Source organism: Hyalella azteca, unplaced genomic scaffold, assembly GCF_000764305.2.
Source record: "Hyalella azteca isolate HAZT.00-mixed unplaced genomic scaffold, Hazt_2.0.2 contig9540, whole genome shotgun sequence".
Taxonomy (NCBI): domain Eukaryota; kingdom Metazoa; phylum Arthropoda; class Malacostraca; order Amphipoda; family Hyalellidae; genus Hyalella; species Hyalella azteca.
The window spans coordinates 4707-18055 of record NW_025939609.1 but is presented as its reverse complement, the minus strand read 5'-3'; the positions used below and the strand labels follow the sequence as shown (position 1 = coordinate 18055).

At 41.6% G+C, this 13349-nt stretch overlaps 1 protein-coding gene across 1 annotated transcript; it reads right to left on the bottom strand.

The window, feature by feature from the left end:
• Window positions 1-8398: 8398 nt before the first annotated feature.
• LOC108681610 (proteasome subunit beta type-3) lies at window positions 8399-13119 on the bottom strand (the record flags this gene model as incomplete). The annotated part of the gene is made up of 4 exons (XM_018170660.1): window positions 8399-9674; window positions 10331-10518; window positions 11209-11318; window positions 12983-13119. Coding segments are annotated over 4 exons (635 nt in total), but the record flags the coding sequence as incomplete, so codon positions are not given.
• Between the last annotated feature and the right edge of the window lie 230 nt (window positions 13120-13349).

The window sequence follows — 13349 nt, the reverse complement described above, 5'->3', positions numbered from 1 at the left end:
GTAGCAACTAATAAAAACTGAGATGAGCTTCAAGATAGTAATGCCCTCTAGTCACCGTAGTTAGTTTCCATGAGAGTGTGTGGGTCTTATTGTATATGAGAGACATGCAAGACTGACGATAAGTTTGAGCGTGTGGACGGGGCTTTAGGCCAGCACAAAGTCACCGGCGGCGGGCGCCCGCCCGGCTAGTCTGGAAAAGTCCTATTTTTGTCTGAAATATCGCGGCTCTAATATCATATAATTTCAGTAGGTATGAAATCTCGCGGCTCGAATGTCATAAATTTTCGTTTAAAAAATCGCGGTTTGCACTTCGCAAACATGTCATTTCATAAAATTTTCAACTTCCGCAATCCGCATTGCTTTACCGTTTCCGCCAAAAATATCTTGCAGATAAAACATAAACATCGTAATGTAAACAAATAAACAAAACGTTTGTTGAAGTTTGCCAAGTAGATATATTCCATACTAGACTCACATAATAGTCACATTACTCAGTACAGTATGCCTTTAATTATCTTTCAATAATATATGATTTTTGTAGAAATGGAATCACGGCTGGCAAATCCATAAAACCACTGCTCGAAAAATTCAGTCGCGGCTCGCCAAGTAGATATATTCCATACTACACTCACCGCTCGCCCCGCCAACTGCTGCTTGCCTGCTTCGGTTACTCTGAGGCGAATTGCTTGGGATTCATCTTCGGGCGAAATTCAGTTGCACAGAAATACGATAAGGTAAAGTCTCTTCTGTCTCTAGAGCCACCTACAACGAAGAACCTAAAGTCACTTATAGGCTTGATGTCTCTCATTCGCAAACTAATTCCAGGGGCCGCTACTCGGACGGCCTCCAACAAAAATGTTGAAAAAACTTATCGTGAACCTCTCCTATGGGACAAGAAATATCAAGAGAATCTTGAATCGTTAAAAAAAACTTTTTTTCGAGCCATCCTATCCTCGCCCTCCCCAATGTGACAAAAACCTTAACCCTTCGCCCACCGTACAGACGCCTCGCGGTATTGCAGGGGGCAGTGCTATTTCAGTTCTATGAGGTTACGCCTCGTCCTGTGGCTTACGCGAGCCTCTTCCTCGTGTGTGTCGTGTCAAGCTCCTTCCTCGCGAATTAAGATAACTACTCCACCATTGAAAGAAAATACCTGACGACCATCTTCAGCGTCGACAAATTCTACCTTATAGGAAAGAGATGTGTCCTGGAAGTGGACAATCGCCCATTGATTAACATTGTAACCGCGCCCAAGCCTGCAACTGACACTCAGTTGAGTTGAATAAAATGCAAACTGTCATAGTTTACCCATCACTGCTCTCTGTTAGGATTCGATGGAGTATCTAGAGCTCGAGCATCGTGACGAATATAAAACTGTGAGGCGGCTGTGCCTAATTTATGCTCTATAGTCAAAATCTGAGACAAGCCTGTTCAATGGCTTTCGCGTCATCGCTCGTTTCAATGGTGAAGGGTTACAATCAGAATAAACGGTTTATAAGTGTGTTGACCTGGCATTCGTTATAATAGTAGGTAATCGAACCAGATAAAATAGTTTATCACCTTCTTCCATTAAGATGACATTCACCAGTTAAAATGTCACACACGGCAAAAAAATTCGAATTGCGAGAAGCTTTGCACACAGAATGGTCAGCATAGAGTTGTGGCATCTAAAGGCAGACTATGGCGGTTAGACTGCAACCACTGCTCAGGTAGAAACTACAGACTCTTTCTGCACTAGACCGTTCAGGTTGGCAGCTAGCAATCAACTAACACCACTAGTCCACTCCTCACAGTACTGCACTACTGGGTACTGGCCCACTGGGTACGGGCCATTGCTGCCAACTTTTTTCACGACGAGAATACCAGATTGCCTTGTTCAAAATACCAGAAATTCTATTGTTCAAAAACAGACTTAATACCTTCAAATTTGATCAAACTATTCGTCAGAAACGTTGGTTAGAAAAAGAAAAGTAATTTTTTATCTTTTTTCTGAGCATTTATCAGGATTGACGAATAATTAGCCAAATTGAACATGTTATATTTTTTTCCCTCTGTTTGAAACATTTTGACACTTTTCTTTTCCTGCGTTTAATTACATTGACACTTATTCCTTTTTATCACAGTGTAACTCTTCTCTACCTTCACTCGAGATGAGCAAGCCACGGTATTAGGTCATCTTCTACTTCCTAATTTTCGTACATGCCTGTATTGACAGTATTGCATATATCTAACATTTCGGGTGTGATCACAAAATTTCGGCTACACGTGTTGCAGCGTCCGAGCAGATAACCTTTGGTCCGAATAACGGACTCTAATACTATAATTGTAATTCTGTTACGTTGCTTGTTCTTCACATAGGTGACTTGTAACAACACTCGCTCCATGAATGCATTGAAGACTGGTAAAAGTAGAAAAATGATGCAGTAGTCAGCCAGTTCCATGAATGGATGATGACTTTGAAGATCAGTGAAATCTCGAATGGCATTCCAGAATTCAAACCGTCCGAACAGAAACGGTGGAGCTTGCATCGCAGAGATCGGTTCGAAAACCTCACTCGTCAAAGGCGACAAAGCCAATATCATCACTGATCAGAAATCAATCAAGAAATCACTCTCGTGCACTAAGCACTTTTTAAATGTTAACAATTAGATCGGAGTTATTTCATCAAGCGGTAATCTCGCGGTTCCAAAAATGGCGGGAAAGCTCTAGTCGCGCCGCTCTTAAAGTAATCTATATAATCCACGTCTACGCTTAGGAAAGTTCAGACTTCAGAGGCGGGACTTGATGCAGTAAATTTGCAGGAAGGCAGAAAATACCAGATTTAGGCAAATATACCAGATCTAAAATATTCATACCAGACACCTTCTGAAAATACCAGATTTATGAAATCTGGTTTAGAAATATACCAGTTGGCGCCGCTGCAGTACTGGCTCTACTGCTACCGCTAGTGCCGATCACCTCCTACAGTTTTGAAGCTACAATGAGACATATATCCTTCGATTCGCAAATAAAAGATCTACAAATTTGTGTAGGCGTTTTTCTAATTTCGTTATAGTTTGGATTTTATTCTGCAAAAGGGGGCAAAATCTAAAAATTTCCGAAAACTTTATCAAAAATGGCCCCGCTTCCATAAAAATTAGAATTTCGAAAAACGCCTACACAATTTTATGGATAAAAACTTTACGCATCTAATGATATGTCTCCATGTTTGTAGCCTGAAAATCCTAGGAGATAGATTTCTAAAGTAGTACCCCTAGTTTAGCCGTTTTCTAAGAATGTCATGTTTTCTTTAATTTTTTCGAAAAATTCACATAAACAAAATGCTTTTTTCTATTTTACATAAATGTACCAAGTTTCAGAGTGATCCGTCTGTAAATAGCCGAGATAAATTTTAGGGCAGAAGCTCCCCTCAAGAAATTTCAACGAGCCAAACATCACCGTTAGGTCCTAATGACTACGTGTACCAAGTTTCATCGAGCTGCGTTCCTTAGGGGATTGTCTTTGATCATTGAATTTGGAGACCCGCCCCGAGTCCGACCGTAAAATTGTCCAAGGCGTCCCGAACAGATCATCTCCGATGTTGTAGGTACATTTCACGAGCAACCTACATTTAATCTATTATGCGAGTTTCTCTAGGCTTCTAGTAATGTCTCGACCAGAATTACTCTACACAGCTAGAGGCTGAACTGTATGTCAGCAAGGAGAGTCGGAAACTCGCATAAAATATTCAGTAGATAAAATGCTACAGCACACATCTTCATGAATGCTTGGTAATAAACATGTTGAGTGGTTCGAAAAAAAGTACAGTGAAAGAACCATCCATAAAAGTTATTCTTTTGCCAGCTCAAAATACCATTCTTGCTACAAACACCTTACGTTCGACCGTTGCATCGCTCTCAGTTCCATGGCACTCAATAAATCTGCCCAAACAGGCGCCGTCTTGACAGCTCGTCTTGCCACTCCAGTCCATAAGCCCAATGGCTACGTCTCAACGCCATCAGCAAGAAACGTTAATTACGTCATTGATTGCCTCATTTAAGCCTTTCTCTCATAATCATCTTATTTTATCCGCAGAGGTGGGCAGTAGCGCGCTACATGTAGCGGCCGCTACATTTTCAGTAGCGGTAGCGGCGCTACATTTAAGCAATTGTAGCGGTAGGGCTGGCTCACTACATTTAGACCTTGTAGCGATAGCGGTAGCGGCCGCTTCGTTTCAAATTAGCGCTGCCCAGCTCTGTCGATTCAAATGCGTTGACCAGGCGTTCTAAACATCGTGATGGTCGCTCAAGGGAGTTAGGCTGACCATCTTGGGCCCTCCAATTTAGTCGACAGATGCAAGATACTTGCTAGTTGTTAAGTACAAGATATTTATTAGTTATATCATTTGACATGTATGATACGTGAAATGTTAAATAATGTCTAAGTGTTTTTATTAATCCAGCAATTCTAAGATGATGCAAAGAACCAGGGAGAGACAAAATTTTGCTGGCAGAACTAAGCATCATTTCTATCGTTGCGTAGATATTGTATTATAAATATATTTAGTGTGGTCAAGATCCACCTTTTGTTGCTATTATGGCCTCAGTTCTACGAGGTATTGATTAATAAAAATCTATCCCTCATTATCTTACCCAAAATAAGTCGCATAAACTAATTCTAACCTATTTATCTAACCAACCACACCACACCCACTCAACCAAACCAATAACACATGAATTATTATTATATACGAAGGATATCAAATTTGAATAACAAATGTAACTTCATCAGTTTCGGTGAAGGATTCACTAAGACCTAATACTGTGCAATAAGAACTAATACTCGTGGTACAAGGTAGCCAAGCCAAGCCAATTTGGCCACAAGCCAAATGATCAACCTGTAGTAAAAAGTAGGTTATAATGCTCACGTTGCTGTCCCTGCAGGTTCTTAGCGCTATTAATTCGAACATTTCGTAAACATAAATTCCTATCGAGTAAAGAAAATGCCGAGAAAAAACAAATGAAAATGTTCCGTATTTCATAACTTGAGATAGGAAGACTGGCGTCGTTGAACACTGGAAGCGATACCGCAATAACTGAATAGCCAGCACACGACAAGCTGGCTTGCTGCATCTAAATGACTATTTGCAAGGGTTGAAGGGCAACGCAAAACTCAAATCAAATTAATTAAAGCGAGATGAATCAAACTTTCATTTTATACTTCAAATTCACACAAATATTACCGCGCTTTAGCCACCAATACTTGACTAGCGAATTCATGGCGCAAAAATTTGAACATAGAGATAAAATTTTCAGAAGAAGCGTCTATTGCCTATGCCACAAAGACCAAGTTAAATATATACAATTAGGTGGAACTCTAGGAAAATATCGTGACAACTAATTAGAGGCGCCAATTAACATACTTATGAACGAAGGAAACGCTGAGGTAAAACATCTTTGGAAAACGTTGACGAAAAACTTCACAATTTATCGCTAAGTGTAAAATGAAAGAATATCTGCGTCCTCGAGAGTAAGTTTCATTCTCTTTGACTTGAAACAAACTTCAATCTCAGGTTCTGAGGAACTTCCACTTGCAGTCTTCTTACCCGAACTACTGCCACTAGAGCTATTGGTTGGGAGGGAAATTATTCTTGAAGCGCCAGTTCTGGAAACGGCAAAGGCGGTCTGGCTTCCAAGACGTGCTTCACCACTCACGCTCGTACACGAAGACAGCGCTTCATTTTCAAGTTCCAGTGGTGAAGTTGAGCTTGAAGCTTTTCTCTTCACTGGGGCCAAATTCAGCCGATGAGTCGCGGGAACAACGAGAGGATTGGAAGGATTAATTCTACAGGAATTTATGTTGTTAATTTCCATCGGAACATCAGTCGGCTTATCAGCGGAACGTCGCACAATGAAGTGGTCTAGCACAGGGCGATGGCACTGGGTAGAGTTTCTGGTCTTTGAGGAGCGGGAATAGAAAGATCCCGACTCCTTGCCGCGCCTGCACGTCGTCTGTTGATGAAAATCGTCCATCCAGCGGCGCAGGCTCGGGGCTAGAGCTCCGAAATCAGCGACCTGACAATTCAAAGAATCGGAATCTAGCCTGAATCCGGATTCCTTAAGACACTTTAGGAGTGCGGAATGAAAATTTTCCTGATTCAATTTGGAGGAATATTTCTGCGCGGGAAAACATAATCCTGACTTGGGGGCGACTGCGGCGATCGGGGACCGGAGCTTCGTTGTGCAGACAGAGAAGGCGAGGCGCTGTAGGTGCGGTAGCCGCAACAGCGTTGGCAGGTATGCCATGTCGACGTGGCTGTTGCGCAGGTCCAGCACCTGCAGCCGCTGGAAGCCGTTCCTGAAGACCTTCTGTCTCGCCAGTAGCAGTCGCAGGCCTTCGTCTGATAAGAAGTTGTCAGAAAGATCCAAAACTCGCAGGTTCTCAAACGACCCAAAAGATGACAATATTTCATCGGCCGTCAAGCCACAGTTGCACAAACTTAATTCGGACACAAACCGTAAAGCTGGAGACAAAAATTCACCGAATTTGGCAATGAACCTGCGGTCCTGTTCACCAATAGCGAAGCTCCCAAGCATGTCACATTCGTAAGCATTTACAAAAAGATGGAAAACTGCCTCCGAACATGTGTTCTGTGCCTCCAAAACGCCGCTTCTCAGGCACGAACGCAGAATTTTTTCTCCCACCACTTGAGGAAATCCAACCAAACTTTCCAGCAATTCTATGTTTTGAACTAGGAAATCCAGGACAATATCCTCCAAGGTCTTGGAAAAGTGATTAGAGGCCGACATTTCTGGAAAGAATGTCGAACTTGCGACAAACGCAAATTATAAATGAATTTGAATGAAGGCAAGCAGCAAGATTTCAGTTTGCCTCTGCTTCGGTAGAATATTTTATCTGAGGGACAAAATAATAGTTCAGTTAGATATGAGACTTTCCGGAAAGAGAAAAAATATAACTCAGTACTCACTGCAGTGAGTGACAGAGAGCGCATTTTCTTGTCAACGAAAACGTGAAGTCGCGGACGGACAGACAGACGGACGGACAGACGGACATGGCGAGCACAATAGTGCATTTTTTTCATAAATGAGAAAATGCGCTAAAAAAACGGTGCTAAAACGACCTATGGTATCGCATTGCCTCATTACAATCCCGAATTTAAGCATAGTTCCGCAATCTGCTTGCCATTTACATGGACAACTTTTAGATCTGGGAAGCACATGCAGCTCCTGAGAAAATTTGTATTAGATGTGAATGACTAACATTTCAAATCTTTGGAGAATTTATATTATTCGCCATCAAAAATAATGACTTTAGAATATCGTAATTAAATGTATGAAGAAATACAGTGGTTTCGATATCTGGTGTGCGGCTAAGGCGCCGATTAGATGTCCAGTCCATGTGATTGTCAGAACATCAATTAACATAGGGCTGGATTTGTACACTAATGTCACTATTCATCAAAATTCTAAAAAATTATATGCCTAAAAATATGAGATATGAAATTCAAACGATAATTTATGCACTGTATTGAATATTACAAAGATAGAATTCAACTCAAGATCAATTTGATGCCGAAGTTAAGATTTATGAAAATGTAGCAGCACAGGGAGTCGGGGGAGGCCAGTCCCCCAGCAGCCATACACTGCCCCAGGACACAGGGAGTAGGGGGAGGCCTGCCCCCCAGCAGCCATACACTGCCCCCGGACACAGGGAGTCGGGGGAGGCCAGACCCCCAGCAGCCATACACTGCCCCCGAACACAGGGAGTCGGGGGAGGCCAGCCCCCCAGCAGCCATGCACTGCCCCCGGACACAGGGAGTAGGGGGAGGCCTGTCCCCCAGCAGCCATACACTGCCCCCGGACACAGGGAGTCGGGGGAGGCCAGCCCCCCAGCAGCCATACACTGCCCCCGGACACAGGGAGTCGGGGGAGGCCTGCTCCCCAGCAGCCATACGCCCCCGGACACAGGGAGTCGGGGGAGGCCTGTCCCCCAGCAGCCATACACTGCCCCCGGACACAGGGAGTCGGGGGAGGCCTGCTCCCCAGCAGCCATACACTGCCCCCAGACACAGGGAGTCGGGGGAGGCCAGCCATACACTGCCCCCAGACACAGGGAGTCGGGGAAAGCCAGACCCTCAGCAGCTATACGCTGCCCCTGGACACAAGTCATCAGCAACGTTCATGGGTTCCGTTAGATCACCGTACAGTCCATATAATATTATGGCAACACATTAATGATGCATTTAACACGACGTATCACCGTACTGTCCATATTATATTTTTGCAACACATTAATGATGCTCAACCACGACGTATCATGTAATACAATAGTTTAATTCGATCATATTTAGACACTGGACAACACTGTAGTGTATCTCTCAGGTGTGAAGGAGACCAGGCACCAGGCAAGCTCGTTTATTATCGGCAGACAAGAGCCGCGTCATGTCACCTGCAGACAGCATATAAGCACGAGGTTCTGGCGCCTAGTATAGCATTATAGGCCTAGTGTAGCATTATAGGCCTAGTGTAGCATTATAGGCCTAGTATAGCATTATAGGCCTAGTGTAGCATTATAGGCCTAGTGTAGCATTATAGGCCTAGTGTAGTATTATAGGCCTAGTATAACATTATAGGCCTAGTATAACATTATAGGCCTGATATAGCATTATAGACCTAGGCTTCTTCCCTACATTAAAGAAGGCATGGCTCAAGATATTTCCAACGAGTTTTTGGTCATATGAGCTTTGAAACAATGATAAAAGAAAATAGTGCAAAATATGAATAAATTTTAATAATGGGAATCGAAGCTAAAACATTTTTAAGAGGGCGCAGCTCGGTCTAGAGGTTCACGGCGCAGTTGAGAAAAAATTCATTCAAAATAAAGAACTAAAACAATAAAATGAGCAATGTTTTGCTGGCAGTGCTCTGTTATTCATTTTTTTCTTGAGTACAAAACCTCATAATATCAATTTAGAAGCGCCCAGAATGTAACAAACTGTCACGAGTTCAAAGCAAGCAACTAGGCTGGGGATTCTCTGCATGAACTAGATTGAACCATAGGCAATATTAGAACCGTCCTTCCTAGCAGCTGAAACAGTCGCCTACAAATTCAATTACAACGATATTAGCTTGGAAAAATTTTTTTATACAGAATGATTCCTGTTAAAGCCAAAGCTCCCTGCATCTTGTGTGAAGGCATTCAGGCATCCACACACAATCATACAATCTCGTCATCCTAGAAGTTACGATCGCAAAAAAATTCAAGTGAGAGCTTTACTCAACAAAAAGGAAGTGAATGTATATAATAGTGATAAATAATCAAGTTTGCATACAAATAAAGATGGAAACCCTACGAAGTAATAAGAAAAAATATCGTGGCACCCCCAAAAATCCAAATGAGATTAGAATTAGAGAACCTCATAAGAAAAAATACTCTGCTACAACTGAAATAATTAAGGGGAATTGCTTGAGTCCTTTAGTCCTGCCGGCACTTAAGCCGCCGAGTGGTGACCTGGTGAGGCTCAATGATATGCACGACAGCCCCCCAGCCTGAGGACGCGTCTCTGTCGAAGGCGTTCACCAAACTCTGGCTGATCACTTCAAACAGGTCCTCTGGCTCCAGGTCCTCCCGCCACAGCGTCTCGCACATGCCGAACAGGTTCTCTTCACACGTACCTGTAATGCTTGTGTCGTCAGTACATATGGCATGCAATGATGACATCGTCAGTACATATGGCATGCAATGATTACATCGTCAGTACATATGGCATGCAGTGTTTACATCGTCAGTACATATGGCAACATCAGTACATATGACATGCAATGATCATCGGTATGACATGCTACATACATATGACATGCTTACATCATCGGTATGTAAGGCATGTATATTTCACATCACCAATATGTCTTGCTACATAGTATCAACGTAAGCTCACGGGATCATCATAACATTTATAATGAATTCTAGCCACGCAGATCTGCTCATTTTCAGCCCTACATCTTCATTTCTTAAGCGTCAGATCCAAAACTAGTAAATATCAAATTGTAATAGTGGTGATACCTAAACTACCTGACACGAAACTAGTAAATAGCGAATCGTAATAACAGTTATAGTTACAAATAAACTTACAGACATAAAAACAGTAAATAGCAAATGGTATCTCATGAACGCATTACATGCTGCCTGAACACATAGACTCAAGACGGCATTACATGCTGCCTGAACATGTGGACTCAAGACATCATTACATGTTTATATGAAACAAATACAATATAAATTAATGTAATTATAACAAAGGAATGTCAGCTAAGCAAGGCGAGCAATGTACCAGCGACGCAGAAGTCGCCAGGCGTCGACGCGCAGCCGATGAGGTCAAAGGCGCAAATGAAAGGCTCGTTGGTGGACGGGTCAATGCCGGCAATGACGGGCTCCACAAAGTACGGGCCAAAGCGGCGCTCATACAACAGGTTCTGCACCATCGCCATCAGCGTCTGTGGCCGCACTTGTCTTCCCTCTCTGCCCACAAATTTAAATTTTAAAGCAAGATATTTTAAATAGATATTTTAAGGAGAGATATTTTAAAGCAAGATATTTTAAAGCTAGATATTTTGAAGAAAGATATTTTAAAGCAAGATATTTTAAATAGATATTTCAAGCAAGATATTTTAAAGAGAGATATTTTAAAGAGAGATATTTTAAAGAGAGATATTTTAAAGCAAGATATTTTCAAGCGAGATGTTTTAAAGCGAGATATTTTAAAGCAAGATATTTTAAAGAGAGATATTTTAAAGCAAGATATTTTAAAGCCCGGGCTGAACACCAGCGGGTGATTAACAATTAGGCTCCACAATTTAGCCATGGATAATTTAAATATTAAGTTCAGTGTCAAACTCCGGCTTTTCGTTTCTGGTCGAGAGTTGGCAGCAGGTTTAAAGAAGTTAAAATTACCATAGTAAAACTAGGGCAGCGCAAATGTGGGAGAATACAAACGTAGTAGCAGGGAAGAGGCAGGTCCATCTCACCTCATCTCATACATTTTGGTGCGGTACTGGAGTTTCCCACAAACTTAACAATTAGCCTTCACAATTTAGCCAAGGATAATTTAAAGATTAATTAAAGAAATTAAAATCAACATAATAAAACATGAGCAGCACAAATGTGGGAGATCACAAATGTGGTAGCAGGGAAGAGGCAGGTTCATCTCACCTCATCTCATACATTTTGGTGCGGTACTGGAGTTTCTGGGCAACGGTCTGCGTGTCGGTCACGAGGCCGGGCAGGCCAATGTACAGGTTTGGCCCCACCTCGAACACGCGCTGAAAAGTATCTTTGTGATCAGCTGGCATGAATAAATTACTCAATGAATGCTGATAAACTGAAACCAATGAAGCTACACTAAAGTAAACTGAAATAAATAAGGGGTTACCACATTCTTCCACCAACATCACCTGCCTCCAAATAGTTTAAAACTCAGCTCTGAGAACAATAACAGGTTACCACAACACAACCGCCGAACAACATCTTCACTCCGAATATGAAATGCTCACCGTCCAGCAACACACAGACCTCTTTTCTGTCCAATACCTGCAACAATGCCACAACCTGCTTGCCACCAAATCATAAAACTGGTCCACCAACCCCACAACATTAGACACTCTACACCAAACACATCAATGCTGTTCTGACAGTACTCCCAATCAACATCAACAATGAAACCCTTGAGGCAGCCACTAACTCCCTCCATTCCAACACTGCTCGAGCTGCCATCACTTCATGCCACGCACCAGTACTACTCAACAGTAGGCTTTCTCCATCGGAAAGAAGGGTGCAGGCACAACTTTTTTCCGGTCACTGCAAATTCCTCAACAGCTACAATAGCAGAACAAACAACAGCATCAGAAACTAATGTGTTATTGTTATCTCTCCCTGGATGATGTGCCACACCTCTTTGACAGATCAAACAACCCAACATCCCTCAGCATCAAAGACCTTTGGAGGGACTGGACCGCTGGACCAGTGATGCCGGGATTGGGAACAGGGCAACAACAACATACAAGCCAAGCCAGCATGACAAGCATTTCAAGCTCAGATTCATTAGCAGTTAGTCAATGAATCAAAAGCAATACATCAAATTTGTGACCTATCCCCTATCATATAATAAACAACATAAATAACTGTTCTTTTCAGAGAACCGAATCTAAAATGAGATCTTCCCACTCTATATTGAATAAGTAGCTCAACCCTAGGGGTAAAGTAGGGCCTAGATTTCTATACCTCCAACAACTGTTTTGGATGAACACAAAAAAAAAAATCTTTGAAATCTTGAAAAACTTCGACTAAATAATTTAAACAAGCATCTTAGTGTTAAGTGTTGAACTACGTATATTTCCAGATATCATAAGAACAAGAACATATACAACCTAACAACACAGGGAAGCTGTAGAATAGAAAATAATTTTTATATATACAGTATATATTAGTATATAGGAAGGAGCCCTTCATTAAAGCATGTTACATGAAAAATAATGCCGGATTTGCCTAAAATTTATTCATAATTTAACTTTCCTATGTGCATAACCCAGAAAAGTTACTCTCAGGTTAGGCACCTAGGTAAGTTAAATGATAGTATATAGGTATCTATATATTATAGCTGAAGAGCCCCAGGTCACCATGCAGACATTCCCTACATAAAACACCAGTGTAATGATAATAAAGCATCATTATGATAAACACTAGTGTAATTATAATAAAGTATCATTATGATAAACACTAGTGCAGTGGTTCCCAAACTTTTTCAGACTGGCGCCCTCCTTGGCTCCCCAGTGAATCTCTATCTATCATTATGATATACACTAGTGTAATGATAACAAAGCATCATTATGATATACACTAGTGATATACACTAGTGTAATAATAACAAAGCATCATTATGATATACACTAGTGAAATGATAATTAAACGTTATGATAGCAATTCTCACCTCAAAGTCAGTAGCAATGGTCTGAAGCTGGACACCAAATCTGAGGTCAGACGCAATAGCCACGCAGTTCTTGCCCTTCATGGCCACCACGCAGCCTCCGTTGTAGCTCAAGATACTCTGAAAATAAGTTATCTTTACTACATAGTAACAATATTTTCGTTAGATATTTTCTATATTAAGCATCATTTTATTAAATATTATTTATAGTAACAATCATTTCATCAGATATCTTCTATAGGTACTGGTAGTAAGAATCACAATCTATACTGTCAAACGGGATAATAATGGATGCATGGGGTAATAAGAGACGGATGGGGTAATAAGGGACGGACAGGGTAATGAGAGATGGATGGAGTAATAAGAGACA